Source organism: Castanea sativa, chromosome 2 (genome assembly GCF_040712315.1).
Source record: "Castanea sativa cultivar Marrone di Chiusa Pesio chromosome 2, ASM4071231v1".
Taxonomy (NCBI): Eukaryota; Viridiplantae; Streptophyta; class Magnoliopsida; order Fagales; family Fagaceae; genus Castanea; species Castanea sativa.
The window spans coordinates 32,139,783-32,167,496 of record NC_134014.1 but is presented as its reverse complement, the minus strand read 5'-3'; the positions used below and the strand labels follow the sequence as shown (position 1 = coordinate 32,167,496).

At 37.7% G+C, this 27,714-nt stretch overlaps 2 protein-coding genes across 2 annotated transcripts in view; one reads left to right on the top strand and one right to left on the bottom strand.

The window, feature by feature from the left end:
• Positions 1-4,297: 4,297 nt before the first annotated feature.
• On the top strand, positions 4,298-4,651 carry LOC142625221 (uncharacterized). The gene has a single exon (XM_075798911.1). It carries the CDS (start codon positions 4,298-4,300, stop codon positions 4,649-4,651), a length of 354 nt encoding a protein of 117 aa, XP_075655026.1.
• Positions 4,652-5,604: 953 nt separating this feature from the next.
• Positions 5,605-27,714, bottom strand: part of LOC142623612 (uncharacterized) — a 32,593-nt gene continuing 10,483 nt past the window's right edge. The window contains exons 6-26 of the mRNA XM_075797050.1: positions 27,306-27,561; positions 26,727-27,212; positions 26,348-26,533; positions 25,843-26,130; positions 19,936-20,583; positions 18,815-19,214; positions 18,556-18,683; positions 18,149-18,319; positions 14,925-15,125; positions 14,256-14,813; positions 14,113-14,172; positions 13,664-13,998; positions 13,084-13,516; positions 11,017-11,484; positions 10,271-10,387; positions 10,071-10,192; positions 9,252-9,987; positions 8,794-9,048; positions 8,210-8,392; positions 7,228-7,569; positions 5,605-6,922 (exon numbers count right to left, since the gene is read on the bottom strand). Of these exons, the coding sequence (XP_075653165.1) occupies positions 6,173-6,922; positions 7,228-7,569; positions 8,210-8,392; positions 8,794-9,048; positions 9,252-9,987; positions 10,071-10,192; positions 10,271-10,387; positions 11,017-11,484; positions 13,084-13,516; positions 13,664-13,998; positions 14,113-14,172; positions 14,256-14,813; positions 14,925-15,125; positions 18,149-18,319; positions 18,556-18,683; positions 18,815-19,214; positions 19,936-20,583; positions 25,843-26,130; positions 26,348-26,533; positions 26,727-27,212; positions 27,306-27,561 (7,123 nt within the window). The 3' untranslated portion in view covers positions 5,605-6,172. The remainder of the gene's footprint in view (positions 6,923-7,227; positions 7,570-8,209; positions 8,393-8,793; positions 9,049-9,251; positions 9,988-10,070; positions 10,193-10,270; positions 10,388-11,016; positions 11,485-13,083; positions 13,517-13,663; positions 13,999-14,112; positions 14,173-14,255; positions 14,814-14,924; positions 15,126-18,148; positions 18,320-18,555; positions 18,684-18,814; positions 19,215-19,935; positions 20,584-25,842; positions 26,131-26,347; positions 26,534-26,726; positions 27,213-27,305; positions 27,562-27,714) is intronic.

Here is a 27,714-nt window from a genome sequence, read left to right as displayed (position 1 = left end):
TTTATAAGCATGATTTGTATATATCTTGATTCCTGGGTGAAAAGATCCACGTATAGTCTTCATTGTTTTTATTTTTATTTTTTGGAGAGCTGGGACAATATGCACCTCCTTGGTCTATTATGAAACTTTTGTCATTTTCCACGTGCCTTTAAATTTATACTCAAATTGGACAAGGGGACAGAATGGGCCAAAGTGGACCAAATAAATGGAAATGGACTGAATTGAACCAAATGGATTGAATTGAACTAAAGTGGATCGAAATGTTACGTTAATGTGGCTCAACAAAAGAAATAAATGTGATCATATGCATATATTTAAAAGTCTTATGACTATTAGTTTAACCCATATTATATGCAAATCATGTAATTATATGCAAGCGACCATGTCATAATAATCAGGTTGATTCTTTTCGCAATACTCTTGAGTCTTGACTCCTGCCAGCTAAAAGATTTGGGTTATCATGGTTACCCGTATACCTGGAACAACAAAAGGCTGGGTGATGCAAACACAAAGGTGCGCCTTGTCTGTGCTGTTGCAACGAGAGATTGGACTGATAAGTTCCAACTTGGTAAGTTGATTCATCTCTCTTCACATGCATCGGATCACCTTCCTATCCTCCTTCAAACACAATTTATAGGAAGCAACAACCGATGAGGGGTAGAGGATTAAAATTTGAGGAGACATGGCTACTATGGGAAGATTGTGAAGTAGTGGTGGAGTGAGCATGGAACAAGTGTGGGAATGTAGGGATCGGGTTGGCCAGTATAAAACAAAAAATTGAGGTATGTGGGGTAGAATTGAAGGCATGGGGTGCAAAAAAATTGAACCCGGATAAGGTCATAAAACAGCTACAGAAAAAAATAGACAACATGATTTTCGAGAAGGTAATTGAAGACTCTAGAGCGGAGTTTCTATCAGCATTGAAAGAACTGGATGAACTACTCCTCAAACAAGAAATTTTCTGGGCACAAAGATCTAGAATACCATGGCTCAAGCATGGGGATAAAAATACAATTTTTTCATAACAAAGCTTCACAACGGAGAAGGAGGAATCATATTTAGAGGATCAAAAACTATGAAGATTGCTGGGTTGATGAATGTGTGGGTCCTTTTTGGACAATACCCAAGCCCAAGTAGAAACAAGGACCCTGGGCCCTTTACTTGTTGTTTTGAGAGACTGGGCTTGGTTCACCACAGCTAAATGGTCTGATTACGAATCAACCCCTTGTTCATGAATTGTTGGTTCCCAAGCCTTCTAATTCCTTTCTGCATCATTGGGTGGCTAATAGGGACATATCTATTCTCGTTCCTTGTGTTTCTTGGCGCCTCCTTTGAGCTGTCTTAATCCAATCATGGCTTTGCTGCACGTCTTGAGGATCCCGAGTTCTTGGTAGTCCCCAGGTTTCCCGGCTTAGTTCTTACCATTGGGCTCCCTAGCGATTTTCTGACTTTGGCGGGCTGGACTTTTCTTCTTCCCTTCTTTTCATGAGTTCTAAGGCTTACCCATTTGTGGGCTTGGGTTCCTCCTTAAAACCCTTAATGAATTTGGGCCTACCATCTTTTTCTCTTTATAGCAGGCTCAAGTATTTTATTATTTTTTTATGGAGTTCAATTCTCTGTGCCTTTTTTGGGCCTTGGTGCAACATTGTGACTTTTTGGACCTCAACAATGAAATAAAAGACATTGCAGAGGTGGCAAGTTAATTATTTTGACAACTTGTTTAATGCAAGTACTTGTGACCAGATTGATGAATGCCTAAGTGCTATAACTCACAAAGTCACTCCCGATATGCAACAAATCTTGTCCAGTGATTTTAGTGCTGATGAAATTAAGCCAGCTTTGTTCTAGATGGAACCAACAAAGGTTCTTGGACCGAATGGTATGAATGCCCTTTTTTACCAAAATTTTTGGCATGTTGTGGGTGATAATGTTATTATTGTAGTTTTGGACTTCCTAAATTCTAGATGCATGACTCCTAACGTTAATCATACTAATATTGTACTAATTCCAAAAGTGAAGAATCTAGTTAATATGTCAAATTTTAGACCAATCAGCTTATGTAATGTTATTTATAAGATTATATTCAAAGTGTTGGCTAACCGATTGAAACAAATCCTTCCCCCTGTTATCTCTCCCACACAGAATGCCTTTGTCCCAGGTAGGCTTATCACAGATAATGTGTTGCTTGCTTATGAAACTCTCCATGCTATGCACTCTCGAAAAAAAGAAAAAAAAAAGGCTCATTGGCGTTGAAGCTCAATATTAGCAAGGCATATGATAGGCAGGAATGACCTTTTCTTCATGGCATTATGGTGAAGTTGAGGTTCTCAGAGCGATAAATTATTTGGGTGTGGGCTGTGTAACTTCACCTTCCTATTCCATTCTCATTAATGGGAAGCCCTATGGTGATGTACAACCTTCAAAAGGTCTTTGCTAAGGCGACCCACTTTCACCATATATATATATATATATATATATATATTTTTTTTTTATTTTTTTTTTTTTATTTTATTTTTTTTTTTGCAGAAGGATTCACATCTCTATTGGAGAAAGCAAGATTGGAGAAACAAATCAGTGGTGTATCTATTTGTCGGAATGCACCAAAAATCACCAACTTATTATTTGCAGATGATTCTCTACCATTTTGCCGTGCTACTCAAGATTTGTGAGATCTTACAAAAATATACAAGTGCATCTGGCCAATCAATTAACATGCAGATATCATTGGTGTATTTTAGCGAGAATACTCCTTGTGGACAAAGACAAGCAGTTGTCTTGGCCTTGGGTGTGTGTGAAGTGGAGAGATTTGACACTTACTTAGGCTTACCTTCCTTGATTGAACGAGCAAAGTACCAAATTTTTTTTTTTTTTTTTTTAAGGATAGAGCCTGGAAAAAACTGCAAGGCTGGAAAGGAATGATGTTGTCTAGGGCAGGAAAATTAGTGCTTATCAAGGCAGTAACTCAACCTATACCCACTTACACTGTGGGGGTATTTCAACTACCACTAAAGCTTTGTGATGAACTCAACTCCTTAAGTGCAAAATTTTGGTGTAGACAAGTTGGAAATGAGAGAAAGATTCATTGGAAGATTTGGAGTTTCATGTCTAGGCCTAAGAAAGATGGAGGCATGGGTTTAGAGACTTGAGAAGCTTTAATCTTGCCATGCTCACCAAGCAAGGATGGAGATTATTGCAAGACCAAGACTCAATTTTGTTCCAATGCCTCAAAGCTAGATACTTCCCACGGTGTCATCTCTTGGAAGCTGTTGAATCACCACATTGCTCATTCACAAGGAAAAGCATCATGGCTGCAATGCCTATTTTCAAATCGGGCTGCTACTGGAGAGTGGGCAATGGCTCTTCCATTAGAGTTGTGGGGGACAAATGGATACCAAACCACCCAACCAACAAAGTGCTGCACTCTTTTGAAATGGCGGAGAAGGACCATGAATTGTGGGTGGCAGTCCTGATTGACCTGGATCTTAACTGGTGGAACCATGAGCTCATTCTCTCCAATTTCTACAAAGAAGATGCTGATGTCATCCTCAAAATTCCCTTGAGCTGCAGGCAGGTCTCAGAAACATTAATTTGGCTGCACAACAAAGATGGAGTGTACTCCTACTAATCTGGCTATCAGGTGGCGACACAAATGGCAAGGGAGGCAAACTAGGTTGAATGCTCCACGGGTTCTGCTGGTCAGCAAGTATGGCCGATGATTTGGAAGCTAAATGTACCAAATAAAATTAAGGTCTTCGACTGGTGAGCATGTCAGGAAATATTGCCGTCCCGTGCGAACTTGGCAAAAAGCAAAAATAGTACCTGACGACTTATGCCTCTGTTACGGGAGAGAACCTGAAACCGGAGTGCATGCTCTGTGGGAGTGTGGCGCCGCTCAAGACGTGAGGGCAGATGCATCCCACGACTCCAGAAATTTACAAACAGCCACTGCGATATTATGGACCTGTTTGAGAATCTCATGGAAATGGAAAGGCTGCCCAAATCAGAACCTGAGGTATTTCTTGTTCAGGCATGGTTTATATGGAACCAAAGAAACGCGGTGCTGTATGGAGTAAGCTTTAAAGAACCGAGTTGGCTAAACAAAAGAGCTATGGACTTTCTCAAGGACTTTCAACACCAGCAGCTACTACAACTTTCAATCTTGACACCAGCACCGGTGGGAAAGAAGTGGCAGCCACCACCACATTCAGTCTTCAAAATGAACTTCGATGCAGCTATCTTTGCAGACCAGAATTGTTCTGGATTTGGTCTAATTATTTGAAACGAAAATGGTGAGGTAATGGCTGCTATGTCAGTTAAGGGACCACCGGTGACAAATAACGAGGAAGCCGAGGCTTTGGCATGCAGAAAGGCACTTGAATTTTCCATTGATGCTGGCTTCTTGGAGCTCATCATTGAAGGGGACAACGCAAATGTGATGAGGGCAGTTTGTTCACCACTTCCGAATCACTCCTTGTTGGGCAATATTATCGAAGATGTTAAATGTTTTTTGACCGGCTTACAATATGTATCTGTCAAATGTATTAGTAGGGAGAGAAATAAGGTAGCTCATGTTCTTGCTAGACATGCTAGGAATATTTTCAGTGATATGTATGGATGGAAGACTCTCCACCTCTGTATCATGACATTTTGAATATGTATGAATGAGAGTTTGTTGGTTTGGTTCTCAAAAAATAAAAAAATAAAAAATAAAAACCAAAAACCGAGGACCGTGATGAGTTTATCACACTCCAAGCCTCAAAGTCCATCCAAATGGTAATAAAGGACGCCTCTTGCATGATGTTGCCGGATATATAAGAGTAAAAAATGAGTGTTGCAATAGGTTGGGTAGAGTGAATTAACTTTATTTATTTATCAATTAAAAAAAGGCATGACTTAAAGATAAAGCTTCGAAGGATCAAATCTAAAGTATACTAACTTCTTCTTCTTTTTCTTTCTTTTTTTCTTTTTAAGAGAATCAGATCGTTATTTAAGAATTAGATCTAAAGAATATAGGAACTTAATTTATGTATTATTGTGCTTATCATTAATTAGTCATGACAATAAAAGACCTTGTATTAAGAAGAATTTGATTTAAAAAAGAAAAAGAAAAAGAAAAAGAAAAAAAGATTAAAGATTACATGAGGCAGATACTTTCGTTAGAGATCTTGGGCTCAGCAATATTATTTTTGAAGGAGTGGCTCCATGGGCCATGGCTGCGATGTGTAAAAATCTCCCAACTGGTGTGATGCTATTGATAACCTTCACTTTGATCTGGACAGGCTCAATGGTAATTCATGCACAAATAAGCAAGCCTATGCCCTTGATCAGAAACTCTTTATGCCAGTACACTTGCGTTTATATTGGAAACCACTTGGGCAATAGTACCTGAAACCTGGAAACTCAGGCATTCTTTGCTCATCATTAAACTCCATGCTTGGACTCTCAACTCGAGAAGAAGACTTTGTCATAAATGGTATAAAGCAATAAAAGAAAAGGTTAATAAGAAAAATTAAGCTATGGTTTCTATGAAATTGCTGTAATTTGGTGCAACCACTTGGCAAATCAAACATGATAGTCATGATAGTCACTTAGTGCAACCACGGCTTTTAGACACAAATTTTGTTATATAGTATATGATATTGATATGAACATATTGTACATTTCTTCCAAAAATGAAACAAGCACTCATTTTCGATGGGGATTTACAACTGGCCTCAAATTGTCAATCAAAAAATTAACTGGGTAAAAAAACAAAAACAAAAACAAAAAGTGCAGAGCTAAATCAAAATGATGTTACAAAGACTTTGCTAGCACAAAGACTTTGCTAGCATGACTAATTGTCCTAACCTACATATATTCTTCAAACTTCTTTCTGCTTCTGGCTGGTCCAATTAAGCTGAAAAAGAATATAAAAATTGTTAAAAACTGTGTTGACTAATCTACAACTATCACAATTTTCATATAACCTGCTTGAATTTCCTTTTTCCTTTCTTTTCTTTTCCCCCTTCAACTTTTTGGATTCTCTTCCCCACACCACCATTCCCCAAATCACAAATCCCGCAACAAGCTCACCAAAAGAGATTGAGAGGATTATAAATTGTAACCATTTTGTTATCACCATCTCAAGATCAATATTATAATCTGCCAAAAAATCTTGCCATTAACATTTACTTCACATCAGTGGGAGGTAAGCCCCACCGTGCCCTTTCCTAAGCACAAGTGGCCCGGCATTGTCAGGGACTTTGTCCAATGACTTCATGCATGCATCATTCACATCGTTAAACCCAGTTGCCACATTAGCCATCTGCAACCGCAACCTCAAATCCCTAGTTCTCCTCAACAAGCATCTAAATGATCTGACCAAATATTTAGCCCATTCTGCAGGCATCCCTCCTCCAGTTAGCCAAACAGAAAATTGGGACTGGTCCCCTCTGGCTGCAACCTCAGCCCTGTAAAACCTTGCAAGCTCAGCAAGCATTGAAGGCTGAAGAGGAAGCACAGCCACAAATTCAGCTACAAACTCTTCCATTATCTCTGGTTTGAGCATCTGATTCCAAAGAACCAAAGCCCATTCACTTGGCTGGTTAAGACCATACGCTTCAGCAACAATTAAGGCCTCTTGAAAACGGGACTGCTCAACTAGGGCGCGTCTGGCATTGGTTTCAGATAGATACAACCACGGGAAATCTGGCATTCGAATTTGAAGGGACAAAAGGGAAGCCTGAGCACAAGCTTTTCGTGTTTTATTGCCAGCATCAATAGAAGAATGAACTTCAGCAGCCTCAATGTAATAGCGCATGGCATCTAACAGATCTTCATTCTGGTACTTGTCATTACGCTGGAACCACTGGTCAGAACACTGCTCTGCTCTTGACTCTAAATGAGCAGCTGTTTCATGCTTCATGTCAAAATGGTTGTAGACCTGTGAAAAAGATGTGCACATTAATAAAAGAGATGACATATTACACAACAACTTGTTTCTTGGCTTATGCCAGACTCGAGTATTTCTGGAAAGCATCACTGAACTTTGCTATAAGAAATTTGAAAAAAGACACCCTTAATTTCACTTTTATTAACTGTTATTCAACCTGCACTAGCTAGAGGTTAAAAGTGTTACTACCTAATTATCTCCACAGTAAATTAATAAAATAAAACAAACAAACAAAACTTAGACAAATGAAAATTGTTCAAATAGAATATCAGGGAATAATGATTAAAAATACGAACCATTGCAAATGCATCAAGGTCATTAGGGTTAAACTGCTTCAATGATGTGAGAACAGCCATTCGAAATCCCCTGACAGCCTCAGCTGTGCTAGAGTTTGTGTCTGCAGCAGCTGAATACTTCTGAAGAAGAAGATCCAGTTGACCATTTTCTATAAGAATTCCCAGAATGAAATTTAGGGCATGGAAGTTTCCGACTCCAGTTATTAGGCGAGCCAAACATGAAAAATCACCCTCAGACACATAAGCTTCGACCCTGGTAGCAGCAAGGGCTACAAGAACATCAACTCCATCAAGACAAGCTGATGATTTGTAGAAGTGATGAGACAGAATAAGAAGCTCAACCTGAAAACATAATTTCCCAAACAGCAAAGAAGTGTAAGCTAAAAGAGAGAGAGAGAGAAGGGGGGGGGGGGATAGCTCCGTATTATGAGAAAAATATATATAAATAGTAAAATCTTTTTTTTTCCTGGTTTATAACTTAGTGTTTGACTGTTTTCTTGTTGGTTCTAACACTTCATAGATACGTTAGTGTTAAGTTACACATGCACCCGTTGGTCATAAAACCAAAACTTTACCCTCCACTCTGTCCTCATAGGTGGAAAAGATGTGAATTAGAGTCCATTTTCTTGCTGGTTATTGCATTAGTGACATTACAGAAAATAATGCAATATGAATAGTCAAAGTTATAGTTTTAATGATGGTGCCAGATGCAGAATCAACTAACAAAACATGCTAACAAGACTGATTACAAATCTACTACAAGAATCATTTTCCAGAATATGATGTTTGTATTCATGGTGATGCTCATAATAGCAGGAATAGCAATAATGTCGATGATGACAATAATAACTGATTGTAATAATTTTCTTGAATAACTTCTCATAATATCAAATATATCCAATTTTGTATGTTGTCATGCTAGATAGACCTGTATCATATTTGGCATAGTATGAACTATCAATGTGTCACTATAATAGAATACCTCACAAGCATGTGGTATCTCTTGGCCAGTAATCACCAAACGCATCAATGCATGGCCAATTTCTGGTTCGGAAGGACAGAGCTCTGCCCACTTCAGGAAGTCCGAAAATCTCCACAGTAGGGGAGCAGGCCCTTCCTCCTTTTGAGAATCCATATATCCCCCACGGTGTGCAGCCAATAGGCCCTGGAGTACATAAAAGTAATGCAATATCAGCACTACACATAAATTAATAGTTCCTCTCCTCTGGCCTCAAAAAATTAAGAGTGAGAATTTATTTTCTGACTCCATCTCAGGGAAAGTAAGCTTGAACATAATTTCTTTAATATAAGGTTCAAATTCAAAATGGAAATTAAAAGATCCCAACTGATTTCTTTTGTCCAATCTGAGTAGCCGACATGGAGCACATCCAGAAACATGCAGGTTTAAACATGATCAGTCCATCAAGAATAAAGGCCTAGCATATTGTCACTCATTTGTCCACATAAAACTGTGACTTTCATCCACCACTAGTGCAATGACAAAATACTAATAAGAAATTGTGCAACATGCCAATAGAAATAAAATTTAGAGAAAAGAGTACAAACCTTTAAAAATGATTCTGCAAGAATTTGAGCAATACTAGCAGCTGGCATAGAATGTGTTTGCACTAGGAGATTTGCCTCTTCAAATGACTCTTGTGCTTTAAGGGAAAGCAGCTGTAGTAATTCAATTGGCTGCTTATCAAAAGCCTCTGAAAATGAAAGGCCCAAGATGTTTGCAGCTTTAACGACTGCTATTATTCTCTTACATAGTCCACGTCCACTACCTTCAATGAAAATGGTTGCTAAACTCTCCAAAACCTATATTTGCATATTTAAAACTACATTAATATGAGGATTTTGCAAAACTGAGAAACAGACAGAAAGGGAGCAAACAACCAGTATGTCATTAACAAGGCAACCTTGTATACAAAATATGCACAATGAGACTCAAGGAAGCAAATGACACTATGAGAACAGGAGACTCACACAGAGGAGAGAGAGAGAGAGATTTGAACAATAACCTGCAGTGTGTCAACCTTAAGTTGGTCGGTCGGTAGATTATCTGACTTAATAACAGAACGGACTTCCTCATCAAGCATTGATATTGATACTTCTCCACTAGGAGTTGAGTCAGCTGCAATCTTTAAGGCAGCATCCACTAAAACAAATTCAGGAGGTACTTGTGCAGGAGAAAGCTTATGTTGGAGTTGCTTGGCAGCAGATATTTGCCCAAACTCTAATAGAGAAAGGACAGCTCTTTCCAGCTCAGCAGGTCCAACACTGTCCTCCCACCTCGAAAAGGACATTTCCATTTTAAAGTTGTCTTCTTGCAATGGCAAGTCATTGCCAAATTTAAGAGGCCCAAAGCCATCATCAGGATCAGTGCTTTTATCCACTGAGTCTGCTAGTGTCCGTCTTAAGGGCATATAGCCTTTGGCCCTACGTTTTGCCTTTGTACTGCCCCCTGCTGCGGTTGGAAAGCTTGCATCTAATACTTGGCTCTTGTGATTTGTCTGATTATTATCCCTTGCGTCGTTTTTCTCTAAAATCCTATTCCTTGTTGAATTCATATGATTATCCATTTTAGTTATTATACTTGCAGTCCTATCAATAATACTGGAGCAATTTTTAATAACAGTCTCCCGAGTGGAACTGGTTAAATTGAAGTCTCCTTCACTCTTCACCTGAGCTTCTGATTCTACTGCTAAGAGCCAAACTTTAGTCTCAATTTCCCGCAGAAGATGCAACGGATATACTCTGATAAATTTATCACATGTCATATTTTTTATTTAAAAATTCAAGATCTGAAGCAGCAAGTAAATTTGGTATAAATAACTTACGGATTAGACAGGGTTATCATCCCACTCAACCATTGTAGAGCAAGCAACAATAATTCATGAAGCTCCCTTGCGGGGAGATCTTTCTCCACAGCTTCTGCATGTTTAAGGAAAAATAATCCAGCCTACAAGCCATATGACAGCACTCATCAAATACACTAGTCACCAGAATAACCACTTGGGTCGAAGACTAATAAACCTACCTGTAAAGCAGGGAAGGAATATCTTATGAACATCGTCTGGCAGTGGCCCCATAAAGCAACTCTCTCCTCTGGGACATCCCAAAGAAACTCCTTCCATTCAGCTACCATAGATTCAACCTAAAGTTGAAGATTGAAATCGTAGGTGATAATCAAATATAAAGGTGCACAAATATGAGATTTTTTTGCTGTTGATAAAGGTGCACAAATATGAGAATGTTAACTATTTTCTAAAGAACCTTGTACGAAATAACTTATTTTCATATTTCTATAGTTCTCATAACACACAAATAAGATGTAAATAACATATTTTCCATTCCCACACCCTATGGTCATGTTGAAAGTTGAAACACAACATGCCTTACCTCATGATACAAATCAAATAAAAGCTATATAGGAAGTCTAGGAACCTATAACATGAGTTATCAAGAGACTGGAAATGCCTATCAGAAAAACCTCGTAAGCACCATGCAAACATCATGCTATAAAATAGCTTAAGAGAGAATAGGAGAGCAGGACTCTTATGGAATAATAGGTATCAAATTTCAGTTTAGATGTATATTAAAAATTATAAAAGCCTTTCATCCCTGTCATACCAACTGCAAAAAAAAAACATTAATACATAAACCTATAAAACTCCTAAATGAGAGACGCTTGCCCAAATCAGGGAAGTTAAACAAAATCAGAAAAGTTAAACAATGCCTGCAACATGATTTACAACCCAAGTAGGCAGGGGCAAAATATAGTACCTGGGTCACGGTAACATGATGAACAGTAGATTTCCAAGATCCCCCACTGGCCTCCAACTGCTTGGCCCAGTTGCGTGCTTGCTCCCAATGCCCATTCTTTTCTAATGCTGTTAAAAGTGAAGCATCATCTAGAGTCTCGTTCCCAAGATGTAGACCATCATCCTTGCGTAATGAAGGCTCTGCTAAATTAATTTTCCAGTAAAGTCGTCGATAGTGTGCTGCCGCAGAACCTCCATCACCAAAGTCAGTAGCAGAAAAAAGTTGTAGCAAGCATCTTTTCTCGTAAGGAGATGGACAAGTTGAAAGCATAGCATCGGCAGCTTTTATAGCAGTGGAGCTAATCCATGAAGTTCCAATTTGCCCTTCTCTCCCTATATTTGCCTGTCCACAGGCAGGTTCTTCCTTAATTCGGGCAGAAAAAGAACCCAAATGTGCCGAAGCTTCAGAAAGGCGCATTTGTGAAAATGCCTGGGAGAGAGAAAAAAAGGATCAATTTCTATATGAAATAATCCCACTGAATTTATACTCAATATTAAATGAAACACAGTCAAAAAATATATAACTATATAACTTGAACAAGTCTTTTAGTTTAATTGCTTATGCAGCACCATGTGATGCACCCAATTGATATACTGGGTCAATCCGGGCTTTAGAAACAACTACAAGAAGCTTCAATTGTAGCTAGACTAATCTTTTTGGAGCATAGTGCAGACATGACTACTGCTTTTCCTTGAATCATTACGAATGGTATCAGAGTGAACCTGGTAACCTTGTGTGGTCTTGGAGTCATTGCCCAACAATGTGGGCCCTGACGAGGAAGTCAAGGATATAAGTGAGGGATGGATATTGTGATGTCCCAAATTGATACTAAATTAGTTGAGTGTGTATTGTGCGGGAGGATGCTGAGTCCCACATTAGGCATATGCTAGGTTAATCTAGGCTTTATGAACAGCTACAATGAGCTTCAATTGTGATTGAATTAGTCCTTTTAGGGTATTGCGTAGATGTGACTAGCACTTTTTCTTGAATTGTTACTACCTAGTGTGTTTTGAACTCACAACTTCACCCTCCTCTAATTCTTATGGAAGAAATAGTGTTATTTGAGCTTAAGCTCATTGACAATAACTTGAACTGGTAAATAAAAAATTTAGCTCAAATTGAGCTACGTGACACAGTAATACCATTTTAACAATAAATTAAATGGTTGGTCAATGTGGTCATTCCACAAAATTTATGACAATTGACTTTTATCTACCCCTATACCAACCCCCCCCCCCCCCCCCAAAAAAAAAAAAATCCATGTTCACACCGAAAACCATCACATTCCCTGTATTTTCCTCCAGGGTTATCCACAATTGAGCTAATGCACTAAGAAAGACAAGTTGAAGAAACTATTTTTCTTGTTTAGTTAATGTCTATGTATTACACTCTTAGTTAACTTTTCCTCCATAATAATTCACACGAAGGTCTATTTTTAGCCACCCATTGGACACTGATCTGGTCAAGACTATATAGCACTGACTAGGATAGAAGCTTTTGTGTGCCTTTAAGAAGTTGTGAGAAGTTGAGGACACACATGCCACCAGACAGAGATGCCTTAAGAAGGGAAAGGCACCTGAACTTTTATTTTCTGTAGCTGTTGGAAAGAAAAACAAGAACAGTAATTAGCACCATACTCTATCCTTTCTACATTGGCCATAAAAGAATTGCTTCATTTCCAAAATAAGCAAGTAATCCTTTGATCTTGAACCAACAACTCATCCTTTCTACAGGTCCTGGAGTATTTCGAAAGAAAGCAATAAGTTAAAGTTACACACACATCCAATTGATCTTGAACCAACACTCACCTTCCAGCTTCCTCTTACAAAGGGAAGAGGGGTCATTTGAGCTGGAATGCATTGGCAATAAGCCAAAGAAATATTAATGACATTTTGGGACTCAGTTTTTGCTGGAAAGATGATCAACATTGCATCTAACATATTCAAGACCCATAATAAAATGAAAGTCCCCCCAACCAAAAGAATCAAGAGACAAATGGAAAAGCTGGGTTTAAGTTTTTTCACAAACCTGAAGAGCTCGGATGAAAGGTAACAGTGAACACGAAGGAAGGAACATTTCAAATGCCCTTAGCAATGGCAGGAACAAATGTTGTTCACATAGCACTGCAACCATCTTGGAAAGAGAAACAGGCCCTTCATCAAAATCACTTGAAACATTAAGATGTTCATCAAGTTCCACTTTTCTTTCCTCTTCAGCAATAATGCCTTGAGCAACAAATATTTTTGCACTTATAGAAGTACTTGAAATATCAGATGTTGGGGCAGCTGCAGGATCAACTGATTTGGGGGCCATAAGCCGCCTACGTTTTGGGTTACACCGGTTGTAATGAAATGTAAGGGCTCTATCAGCTGCTGGTAGAGTATTAGTAGCTTCCACAGCTGCTCTAACATGATTTGCAATCTGGGAAGCAATATCATTCACCTTAATGGATGATGTTTCCCTGTAGAGAATGTAGTTGCAATGAGATATAAACATCAGAAGTATGCACATGCAAACTTTTCTTGGGTGCGCGCGCACCGGGGGGGGGGGTGTTGTCAAAACATAAAATCATGGAAGAATTTATTAACATGGAGATATTGACAGTAACCTTGCTGCAGTAATTTCCAGCCAAACTGTTAAACAAGACAATGGAGACACATCAGGAAAGCATGATGCAATCATGGCCAAAATTGACCAGGACAAGTCCTTTGCTTTCATCAAAAGGGCCTCTCCAGGTCCAGGATTTTTCTGCTTCTCACACTCAGCTAAAATTCTAAAGAGTTCAATTGGGATACATATGTTGTCATCTGAAAGGAAAGTTTCACTCCCTTGTTCTGTAGAATCTGAATATGATGAAGAGCTTGCTTTTTTCCTTGACTGCATGCCTTTTAGAACTGTTGATATATGAATTCTGAGACGTGGATCACCAAACTCCTTTGATGCCTGAAACACATATTTTGTAAAAGTATAAAAATGGCACTGTTTTGACTAGAAACATAATTTTCTTGAGGTACTGAACGAAAATATCAGCAATAATATCAAAATGAAAGTACTTACTACTTGCAATACTGTGTCAAAAGGGTATCCTCCAACCTGAGCTTCAGCTAAAAACCCAACCTTACAGATGAAAATGGCAATGTAAGGTTCGAAGTTATAATCTACAGATATTATGAATCACAATACAAGGGAGCGAGAGATACCCAATCGTTATCTCTTGCTAATACAGCAAGGTACTTTGTGCTCAGTGGAAGCTGATGCATCTGACAAAAAACAGTAACTAAATTCCAATGCTGGCTTGCAGCTTTCTGTTGAGATCTTAACTCAGTTCCATTACCATGGCCACTTAATAACCAAGACCCACACGTGTTTCCTTCCATCACTGGAAGACTAGCCTTTTCCAAATGTTGTAGGACAAGCATGAGAATTCGTGAAGCTTGTTTACTAGTAACTGAATTTGGAGTTCCCTTTGGCTTAGTTTTGATAGCACTATCCTGGTGCAGATAGTCATCGGCCAAAGCTCGAGCAAGAGACTGTATTATATCACTTTCACGAGATGTTGCATGAAATGCAGAAACCTTTGGTGAAAGTTGTCTAAAATTCTCATTGATTTCAGTGGACTTGTAAAAGGAAGATATCCGTCTCAAGGCAGCAATGTCTATACGAAGCATGCTGGCAGATGACCCACAAAGCTCAAGGAGAAAAGCACATGAAGCCACCAACACAGAATCCTCAAAATGCATAATAGCAAGGGGCACGACCTGAAAAGTAAAGTGGGGCAGGAGGTCAAGGCACGCTTCAAATAGATGCAACAAAATTAATTCTCATTAATTTCAAGAATATATCTAAAAGAATAGAAAATTAACACCTACAGATGCAAGAAGAGACTCTTCACTTTGTGTTAAAGGTGCAAGAAGTGTTTGCACATCTGATTGAACATTACTTTGTCCACGTGCTGAACCACCACCTTGCTCTTCTGATTTAAAATTTTGAACCCTAGCAGCAAGGAGATGGTTAAAGGCTGCCAGTGCACGTCCGCGATGCAAGTGATGCTCCAATCCAAGTCCAGTTTCCTGAAGGCAATAAAACCTCTGTCATGAGAGATAGCTACAACAAAAACCATAGAAGAAATTCCAGCATCATACAGCTAGCTAGCGAGAAGCCTGAGAGTAACTGAGACACCATCTAGATAGGGTACTTTGCAGTTTCGATTATTAGCTTTAGAGGTGTTTCAGCTATTGAAGTTTCACCTACACAACAATGTTTTCTTTCCATTGCTGAAAAGGCTTCTACTTACACATTTCCTTCTTGTGAAGTTCGCAAAATCACTAATCAACCCTGCACTACAAGTAACTTCGAACAATCTAAGGGATTTAATTCTGCAACACCACCAACAGGAAAAAATAAAATAAAAAATTACATTTCCCACCCTTCTAGCTATAGGAAGGTTTTGCCAATGAGTTCTAGCTCAAATGGCACCTCCTTCCCTTGTAAGAGTAAGGTGGAGGGTGAGATCATGAGTTCAAGACCCACTAAGTGTGTATGTAACTAACTAATTTAAAAACAACAACAAAAAACTATAGAAAGGTATTACTTTTTAGAACTTTGTTCATATAAAAACTTGAATTTTCTACAATTGCCTCCAGCTTCCAAAACTCCCTATAACAGAGACCAGCACCATAACCACATTAGAAGCATGGACACGGACACGACACAATGGTGATATGAAAATTACTTAATTAATATCTTTCAATATATTTTATTTATTTATAGGAATATTTTATGGTTGGACTAAAGTACAGTTTTGACACTTAAAAGTTTGGGATGGTAATCATTTTGTCCCTCTACGTTTCAGAATTTTAATTTTGGCCTTCATGTTTGATTTGTTTTCATATTGGCCCTTTGCATTTCAAAATTTTCATTTTCATGAAGGGCTAAAATGAAGGGTTAAAATAAAAATTCTAAAACGTAAAGAACCAAACAAAGAACTGAATCAAACATGACGGGCCGAAATGAAAATTTTGAAAAGTAAAAGGACCAAAATGAAAACAGCTCAAACTTTAAGAACCAAAAGTGTACTTTAGTCTTATATTTATTTTAAGTTTTCAAAATAGATATCTATCAAAATCTTTAAAAACGTATCTGAAACCAAAGGATATTTTTTTAATTTTATATCTATCTATATATATATTCCTTCCAAAACTCCTAGGACATGTATGTAGGAGCATCCCTGGTGCATCTGACAGAAACACGTTTTGTCGGAGATTTTGGAGTGTCTAACTGTGTTATGCTTCATGGACACAATGGTATCCCATGAACATACAGACTGTGACCATGTTGAACACCTTATGCTTCATGGCCACTATGGTATCCCATGAACACACACAGCCTATGACCATATTGAATTGAGGTCACAAATATGGAAAGGGTTTGATAATGTGGCGTTATTTATGAGCAGGGTGTGGGTAATAGGACAAAGAGACCATGGATAATGGAGTTTGGTAGAAATCATTCTACCAAACTTCTCCCTATATCCTAAAATAGCAAAGCCATCATCCACACCAACACCAAGAAACCCACAACTCACTCCAATTATTGTTAACAATGCCAAGCCACATTCCATTTCAAACCAACAAGAATCATAGCCAAATTTCATGCCAACCCCACTAACCCTCTATCCCAATCACTGACACCAATTTTCTACATCAAAAGAAAACTTGAATTCAACTTGAATTCTAATACTTCATATCAAAATCCCAATTCTAAAAAACCAATTGAATGAATTTTGCAAATATTTGCAACCTTTTTGTAACCAAAATTATTTCCAGGATTTCAAGAAACAGTAGAAAGCCAAAAACAAACAAAGAACCAAGAATTTTTCCCTTCCCCAGGAAACAAGCCAGCCTTTTACTTAAAGAAAATTTTTTAAAATAAAATTAAGAGTTCATCGCATCTTGTGAGAAAAATTATGTAATTGACTCTAGCAGGGGTTTTGGATGAGACAGTAAAATATTTTAACGAAAATAGGATGAGTGAAGGCAGTACACACACACACAATTTTTCACTAATGTCTTTAAGTAGGTAAAATTGTAAAATGAAAACTTCTAACCTGTTGTGTGCTCATCGCATGACATTTCTGTTACTGAAAAAGAATTATTAAAAAAGAAGGAAGAAGAAAGAAAGAAAAAAGAAAAAACAGCACAATGATGGAAGCCTCTAGCAATAAATAAAAGAGCATTTGTACTTATCAAAAAAAATAATAAAAGAGCATTTGTATGCTTTTTTATCATGATGATGATAAGGATTTTGCATGTCTAGTTAAAGGGCATGAAATTTCATTAAGCCTTTTCAAATATATATTTTTTTGATAAATAAATATTAAATAAAAAAGTTTTTCTATAATTGGTACGTTACATGCACCTAGTGGGTCTTGAATCCATGACCATACCCGCCATCCCATAATATAGAAGGAGGAAGTGCCACTCAAGCTAGAGCTCATTGGCACCTTCTCCATTTAAGTACACAAATTCATGACAGCAACTCTGCAAATATGAGATCCACTTGCAATTGCAGTACATGAAAGATTGCATTTCTGATTTGGATGCTTACAAGGCAAGGAAAACTTTTCTTAACAACTCGTCTAAAATTTTATTAGCAAAATTACAAATTAAACACTCTCTAACTTTTCACTGTTTTCAATCCAGTTCTTCAGGGGTTTTTTTTTTTTTTGAGTCCTTTAACTTCCATTCATTTCCAATGTAGTCCTTATGTCCACCTCTATCCAATCAACACAGTTATGTCCACCAAAACAACATCATTTTGGAAAGTGAAAACTGAGAAGTACTAAAACTACTAGTGAGATTGGATAGAGCTAAAAAGAATGACTAAATCGAAACGGATTAAAGTTAACAGACCGAAATGGAAAAAGGAAACTTCGAAGGAATTAATTGAAAACAAGTCAAAGTGAAGAGGGTGTAATTCGTAATTTATCCCATTTTCTATTTCCCTTTTCTATAAGGACATAGTTCAAATAGTCCTGAATGTAAGACAGAGGAAACCTAAACTAAGTTTCTAAAAAGAAATATGAAGCACAAACCTCAAGTGAAGAATGATAGAGTTCCTCTTCAACATGCTTTTGGATAGTTGCTTCCCAGGAGATTGCACTGATCTCAGCATGTTCATCATTATTTATGAAAAACTCAATGTCTCTATCTAGCAGAGATTGTCCTACAGGCAAACCTGAAAGTGATTGCCATCCAAGAGGACCCTGAAACATCATGTAAACTACATGACATGATAATCCATTCATATAAAAAACAGGAACATCAAAGTAAAACACCTAACTTTTTATATAGGGAAATTCAGTTTCAAGCCTAGTTTATTGAGAAACCTGACATTGCATATACTTTTACTTGAAGAGAGAGAGAGAGAGAGAGAGAGAGAGAGAGATAGCAAAACTCATTGAATAAGTTCAGTTAAACATAAAGGAGAGTACAAAGAGACCTGGACATAAAGCTGTATCAATCTTCGCACAGCCTTAGGAAACCAGCAAGGCAGCATTTGTAGAAGTGAAGTATCACGTCCAGAAGAGAAGAAGATGTTGTCTCGCCAATTTAGATAATCCGATAAAGCTGAAGACCAAATTGTAAATTGTAATGCGCAGTGCAAGAATTGTATACAACATACTAGAAATTTCATCAAACTAATTTAATATACATTCATGAAAGAATAAACCAAAAGAAAATAAAAGCAGAAGGCTAACCATTTTTTGCTTTAGGGCCCACAACATTATAAGTTGTATCGTCTCCAAAACATGCACCTACAAGCGTGCGCCACAATGTTGGGAAACGCTGAAGAGTGGGTCTAAGGTTCTCTAAGGTGCACTGGGCAGAGGAGCTACTGTACCGGTTAACACTGCCAGAACTCAGACAATTTTGAATTGGTGCTGGGGCATACAATAGGGTCGCTAGTGCTGCCAATTCCCCCCCTCCTTCCGCAATGTCGTCAACAGTACGAATTATTTCATCTATCTCTAGAACACTCAGGTTACTTCCAGGAACTAAATTATGTGACATTATCGAACGAGCATTAGAAAGTGAGGCATCATATTCACGCCCCTTTACTCTAGATAAGAGCAACCATCTTGCCCATTGACAGTCTCCCTATGCAGATAAATTGTATGAACAAAAAACACACGTAAGCCCATACTCATATTATCAGAGAGCTCTCAACATGATAGCGCACACATGATACATGAAGATCAAAAACTAAAAATAAATCAGGAGGTTCAGTGAACTAGAGAGGAAAATTTTTAAAGGCAGCAACTCTTTAAAATTAATTTATGACATTGCTATATGTTTTCTGAATTTCTTTAAGACATTCAAGATCTCTAGCTTAAATGATAAAAGGATGCTGCGGAAACATCAAAAAATTTAAGCGTTTTAAAATACACAATTAAAATATTCAAGATCTCTAACTTAAAACGATAAAAGGGATGTTGCAGAAACATCAAAACATTGAAGCATTTTAAAATCCACAATTAATATCCTGGGACTGGTATGTTAGATTCAACATTTTAGGCATCCAAACCAGTGTATTTGATATATGAGAGAGAGAGTAATTCTGTTTATCATCAGATTTTAGCTGCTATCTCTGCATACAGTTTTCATATTAAAAAAGTTAAATGGATTCATTTAGCCAAAAAAGAAAAAGAAAATGAATTGAAAATACAACCAGCAATACATAGATATCTTATTAACCTTCAGACACAAAAAAGTATAGATAGCCAACAGAGGGGATTGGTGAAAATTTCTGATGTATAAAACTATTTAAAAAGACCCAATATAAAGAACAGTAACACTCACTAGATTTGTAGAAACTTACTGCAGCTTCCTGTAATGAACACAGTGAAACATTATCTAAAACCAGCTGGTGATGGTCAAGATACAAGTCCAAAAGGTTTGGCAAATTATATTGAGCACAGTGGTGTACAAGTAATTTATGCAAAGCTTGAACAGTATCCACATGAGAAGTTTGACCACCATCTGAGAATTTTAAATCCAATGAACTCCTAATGTTATCATCTTCAACAGGAGTCTTATATCTGCTAACGATGAAGCCTGAACGAGCCAGAAGGCGTACTATCTCTGCCGTGCCTTCCCAGTATTCCTTCATAAAAATGAATTTCTTTGCAAGCTTCTCCTCCATAAGCAACCGTAACCAGATGGAGCACATAATATTTGCTGACAACCTGAAAATTTTGACATCTGGAATGTCCATGCACACAAGATCCAGTTCTTCAAGAGAGCATAGGTAATTGCCATAATCATTAGACTCCCTATTGTACCCAGCAGTTGAAGCAGGCTGCAAACTATCTATACTGACTTGGAGGTTTCCGCTTGATAAAATAGATGTAGGAACCAGGTCCAGGAGTTTAGACACTTCTTCCCAAGCATTATGGCATATATGGTACTCAAGTTGAGATTCCCACAATACATGAACACCCATAAGAAAAGATTGATCCAGCAGTATCTGTGCAGAAAAAGATATATAAGTCCATGGTAAAAGGCAAACTCAAACATGCAAGAAGGGCTTTCAGCTCTAAAAGAAAATCAATTGAAAAATAAGAAACTCTCTTGCACATATTGCCAACGCCATTGAATGTTCAGTTCAAATAAGTCTTGATTTATAATTTCAATAACTCAAAAGGAAAAACCCTTAGAGTTGATATAAATTCATATAGCAATCCATATCATGGCCTTGTAAGGCACTTGCATGTTCCTACGCATTTCCACACCAAAAGGAGTGAAAATGAAGAAAACAGTATGTAGTGAAGAATATAACATTACAAAAAGAAGTCCTCTCTTAGAAAGTTCCTATTTGGCTTTAAAATTTTATCTTTCTTCTTTTTCATGTCTAAACAATTTTAAATTAAAATAAACTGACAAACAAATCTGCTTCCATATGACAGTTGTATGAGAGTTTAACCAAATTCCCACAGATTTGCTGGCAAGAGTTTTGACTTCAGATTCCATAAACTACAATCTGTATATCTAAAGTAAGGTAGGAACAAGAATGGAACATAAGTTCTGCCACACAGAGAGAGAGAGATATATTGGTACTCAAATTATATTAATAGGTAAGTTAAGTTTAGGGGCTTTTACACTAGCTTTTTTTTTTTTGATACATAACAAAATTTTATTGAATAAAGACTATGTGGTGACGAAAGAAGGTATAACTTGTACAAATCTTTCCATTTTCCATGTTGTTAGGTGCTCTGTTTTATTTTCCCACTGAGGCTGAACCTACCTAAACCAATGCTCGAGAGACAGTTGTCCATATACTGATGAGGGATGTATGGATTCTCAAGAAGAGAGGAGCCGTGGTGGTCCACCCGACCACTCGGCTACCATGATTGAATAGAAAGTTGGATCCACATTGAATATCACCTAAATGGCCCCATCTATCCTCTTAAGGGAAAGTTTGGTTTCAAACCCCAGTTCAAACAATAGAAGTACGCCATGCCAATGTGTCTTGGGTGATCCACATCTCAAGGTCCAATTATGCGCTGATGAGCACATTGAACTATCCATGTGGCTAAGAGTTCTCACAGCCCAGGAAAAACAACACAATTATCAGGGGTGCATGGAAATGAACACAAAGGAGTCTAAAGAATTACATTGGTTATGTACAGAAATATAATGATTTGAGAAAATCAACAATTGAGTTGCTGTTAGTAAAACCCCACGCTTGAGACCAATCAAACAATGATCCAGCAAACAACCCTATCAATTTTGTTCCAAATTTTTCCACATCCCCAAATGTGTGGCGATAATTGATTGAGCAATTGATAAATAATCCTCCCAGGGAACCTTATGTTCATGCCACAATGTCCAAATCAAACATAACAGGACAATGTTCCAAATATCCGAAGAATGATTGCCCACCCAATTATGCCAAACCAAACAGAAGGTCAGTGACCTTCGATTAGGAGTTTGTTTACAAGTCAACGTAAAAATTCTAGTTCTAATAATAAAATTAAGGTGTATAGTTTGTATAAATTTGTGATTGTACTCAAATAAAGGAGGTTGATTAATAGAAAATTGAGTGTTTTGCAAAGTTTTGAATTCCGTTTCACCAGCCATTCCAGATTGGCTGCTGGATGTGTGCCGGTGCACTGTTTCGGGATTACGCACCAGGTATATATTTTATTATATATATATATATATATATATATATATATATATATATATATATGTATGTATGTATGTATATGTATATAATAAAATTACTATTATTTATTATTATTAAGCTAAAGTTTTTAAATTGATCTCTTCAAAAAAAAAATTATTTGATTATATATAAAATTCTAATGAAAGAACTCCTGAAATGTGTAGGCATGTTTTGTAACTACTTACATTCAAAACTAATTGGTTTTATTTTGTTGGAAACTTAGAACACAAGCAAAGAAAACAAGGGTATTAGTAAAGCAACTTTCCCAGAAACTTCTTTTAACTTAAATATTCAAAACTTCATCACTCCCCCAAGTCCCAAACACGTGACTCACTGCTCCATCTCTCCTCTGACACTACTCTTCTTCCTCTTATTTTTACTTTTTCATTATCACAGACTTCACAATACCTTCTCAAACTTTCTCTTCTCATCTTTTTTTCACCTTCTTTTAGTTTAGACTTTAGCCTCTCTAACCTTCTCGCTGAATCAAAAGTCAAGTGCTGAGCAATTCATAACATTTGGACCTACTCATTCCCCATGATCAAGTACACAGAATCGAGCAAATCAGCAAATAAGGCCATCTTTTTATTTCAGCCCGGAATGAGTATTTTGGCCGAAGTTTCGGCTGGCACAGGCCAGAATTTGAAGTGAAACCGAACAGGGGGGTTAGTTGCACCAATCTACACTCCGGAATGAAAAATTTCGGCCATTCCGGCCAGAACGACACGGAATTCAAAGCATTGGTGTTTTGTGCAGGTACGTTGACCTTAATGAGCTCTTTCTCACCTTCTCTTCCCTTTGCCATTGCATGACCATTCACACTACTGTTTACGCATACTGTTCACAACATGTGGCCATATTCGATCTTCGTTTTTCTAACCTTTATTGCAACCCTAAATCAAATATTTTTCACTCCCTACTAAAACCATGGACATTCTTGAACCTAACCATTTTTTCTGTAGTTCTACACCATAAAATCATATATTCTCCTACCCTAAGCCTACCAAAAGCACACATAGACAAATTCTCCAATTTTTCCTACATCAATTTGGTATGAGAAAGGAAATCTTGCAACAAGTTTGGCGCAGACACAAGATACAAGCCCCCAATTATACGCATGTATGGGAGGAAGAGCAAAAAGAAGACGGTCAAACCTGTGGCCTTATGGATGGAGCCTGTTAGTTATTGGGCTTGAGATTAAGCAAGCCCGAGCATTTAATAATTAGGGTTTCTTTATGCATTTTGTTGTTAGCTGTTTAAACACTTTTTCTGATTATTGTAAGACAGCTTTTGAGAATTATTAAAAAACATGTGTTTTCTTTTACACTAGTACTCCAGTTTGCTTGGTGCTGACTCCAAGCAACGCTTAGGTGCTGACTCCAAGCAACGCTTAGGTGCTAACTCCTAGGGTTTATCTTTTGTTCTATTGTTGTTTAATTACTCCATTGAAATAGTGTGGTTGTCCTACATTAGTTTTGGATTGTCAAGCTTTATGATCTTTCCAAAACCATAGTGTCTGATAGAGATGTTCGCTTCATGAGTTATTTTTGGAAGACCTTGTGGCATTTAGTAGGCACCAAATTGATATTTTCCACGGCATTTCATCCTTAAATTGATGGTCAAACTGAGGTGGTTAATCGTAGTCTAGGCAACCTCCTTCGATGTCTAGTGGGTGAAGCCAATCGGAATTGGGATTCAATTCTTCCTATAGCCCAACTTGCATATAATAGCTCTATCAATAGGTCTATAGGCGTTAGTCCTTTTGAGATTGTGCATGGATATACACCTAGGAGGCCCTTAGATCTTTTGCCCATGTCCCCACATGTTAGAACTTCTGAATCTGCTGAGGCATTTGCACGACATGTTCATGATTTGCGTAATGAGATTCGCAAAAAAATTCAGGTAAGTAATTCTCAATATAAAATTCATGCTGACACTCATCGGCGTCATGCAGAGTTTCAGGTAGGGGATTATGTCATGATTCGGATCCGACCTGGACGGTTTCCCTCTGGGACCGTTAAGAAACTGCAGGCTCGTAGTGCCGGTCTGTTCAAGGTATTGAAACGAATGGGCCCAAATGCATATGTCATTGACCTTCCTCATGATTATGGTATTAGCTCCTCCTTTAATATTGAGGATCTAGTTGCTTATAAAAGCTCTACAGCTATTCCTGATACTCCTTTTGATGAGCCTTTGCTTGATCCTATTGATGCCCCTATTCCTACCCCTTTACCCTTAAATCTGCCCTATGCACATAAAGAATCTATTGATGCTATTTTAGATGAGCAGATTGTTTCTACTAGGGATGGAGGAGTTCACTGTTTCCTAGTTTGGTGGCACGGGCGACCAGATTCTGATTGCACATGGATTACTAGAGATGAGCTACAACGACTGGATCCTGACTTGCTAGAGTACTATCAGAGCTCTTCAGAATTCCACTCGACAGGGTCGAGTTCTTCTCACCCGGGGGGAGTTGGTGTGGACACAAGATACAAGCCCCAAATTATACGCATGTATGGGAGGAAGAGCAAAAAGAAGACGCCCCAACCTGTGGCCTTATGGATGGAGCCTGTTGGTTATTGGGCTTGAGATTAAGCAAGCCCGAGCATTTAATAATTAGGGTTTCTTTATGCATTTTGTTGTTAACTATTTAAACACTTTTTCTGATTATTGTAAAACAGCTTTTGAGAATTATTAAAAAACGTGTGCTTTCTTTTACACTGGTGCTGACTCCAGTTTGCTTGGTGCTGACTTCAAGCAACCCTTAGGTGCTGACTCCTAGCAACCCTTAGGTGCTGACTCCTAGGGTTTATCTTTCGTTCTATTGTTGTTTAATTACTCCATGGAAATAGTGTGATTATCCTACGTCAAAGTTCTTTGCTGAAAATTTTTTCTATCAACCGCTGGACAAAGTTTTTCATGTTTATTATAGGTAAAAATAATTTTATTGAAACAAGACTACCTCATGAAAAGGAACACAAAGTAGCCTAAAGAATTACAATTGGAGAATATCTACATATGGATCGACTCTATGAAGGAATGAACAGAATTACTATCGGTGAAACTTGATACAAAAGACGACTCATAAAGAAAACTAATGAATGATGTTTGATGAAGTTTCTCATCGAATATAATGGTAAATAACGCAGCACTAGATTCCAAGTTCAAGGCTTTTTCTTAAAAAAACAAAGACAATTTTGGATCAGTTGAACGAGAAAATGAGTTCAATAAAATCAAAGCTGGAATAATTATCCATTATATAGAATTGTCCACTATGATAAACTTTGAACCCCTAACTCTCCAACCCTTAAGCCTACCACAAGCACAAGCAGACAGAATCTGAAATCTGTCCTCCTACATCATGCAAGCTCTAAGTAGGGACCAGGTCAAAGCTTATCATAGCATTAAATTTTCCTTCCACTCAGGTTACAGCACAACAGAGAGCACTTTCTTTAAATCAATTTATAGAGTATCTCTCAATGATTTTATCCACACACAATAAAAAAAGTATCTCCCAATGGTAACAGAAATTGAAGAAAGAAATTAGAAGTAACTTACACGATCAACGGTTCTTTGATCCCAGGCATTAGACCAGATAGCAGCAGCAGCCCAATATTTAGCATTAGCATTGTCTACATCAACAGAAGAGCTTTGATTGACATTTGTCCAAGACCCTATGACAACTCCATCAATCTCACCACACTCAATGATCAGATTGTCGAACAAATGTGGGCGCAATAGGTGCAAATAAATTCCTTCTGGTGAATTTGAACTTGATGAAGTTCTCATGAATTCTTTCTGCCGGTCAAGAAATGTTTTCCAGAAACTACTGCTAGGATACAGCCTCTCCAAAAATAAATTGAAAAAGAACAAAAAACAAGAAAAGAGGAAGTCTTAGCTTCATAAATAACATATTGGAACTCTCCAAAAATAAATTGAAAAAGAACAAACAACAAGAAAAGAGGAAGTCTTAGTTAAATAAATAACATATTGGAACTTATAATTGCAATGCACATTATTGTATGAGAAACATAAGATAAACAACTGTGTAAGTTCCAGTTACCTCAATGAGTGATATCCTATCCAATATTTTCCATTCATATGGTCCCATGTAACCAAATTTTTTCATCTCCACAGCAATTTGTGCTCGAAGAGATCTCCTTAAAGTGCCAAACAATAACTGCTTGAGGCTGGTTTCAATGTCCTCCCCAAGCCTTTGCAGAGTCGCTATAGCAAGTCCAGTTTCACCCTGTAGATCATGTCCATATTAGTTTTTTTTTTTTTTGCTAGATAATTGTGGGGGATAGAACCCCAGAATAACGTATAAGACCACAACCAGGCACCCAGGTGCCAACTGGCCCAAAGGCCATAGGTGATCATGTCCATATTAGTTAGGGAAGATAAATGATGTTATCTGTACATGAAAACTAATAATAAGCTACCTTCAAAAATAAGTCATAAGCAATAGCTCTTCCAATGTCACGAACTTCAGTGAAAGTATCAATAGGCTCTTTGTCAGTGACCGAACCTCTTGATTGATGAAGATGCAGTTGAAGAACTGCTAAAGGGAGACGACCAGAGAGTAAAGCATCTTTGACAACAGTTTTCAGGTCCAAATTATCTAAACTCCAACGAGCAATCATCTCCTTGGGATTTTCCAAGGGAATAAATTTCTTTTCTGGCACTCCCCCTTGTGGCACAAGCGCAGATACTTCACTAAAATCCTCTAGTTCCAAATGGGATTCGGTATCCACAGGCATCAATGCAAGATTCTCAGTATTATTAGAGGCTGAAGCAGAGAAAGGAAAAGAAAGTTCCAGTTGGTTTGGTGTGTCTAATGACACCACATCTGCGGAAGTAATAGAAAGATGACATTCATCCTGAGTTAAATCTGTATCTACCAAACTTGGTGCTTCCCTACCATCCACCTGCAATATAGAAATAAGTATTAACAAAAGTATACTAATTAGATGCAACAAGTACAGAAATATCTAGAGTAGCAGGATCATACAACCCCTTACCAATCCTTGGCCTGGCCTTCTGAATTTTGTACTAAGTCGATATTGCAGATTTCGAATAATCTCTAAGAAGTGAGCCATCTCATGGAGCCTTCTTGAATTTCCCTGATCATATTGTACTTTCTCTGGCCTAACTGGTGGAAGAGAAAGTATGCGAGTCCTACTAAAGCTCTGCAGCATGCATGCATTTTCCTTGTTTTGTAGTAATCCATATTTATGAATCATTTTGGTTACAAAGCGGGTGGCCAATGCAAGAAGCCTATAGATGGAATTGAGTAAAGTAAGTTCCAAAACATGATTATGGACTAAAGAAAATTTAACCCCAAAAAACATACATAGAGTGCTTCTGCTCATCCTTCTTTTCTTGCTTTTTCTCCCCTTTGAAAAGCATAATAACTATTTATTTTATATC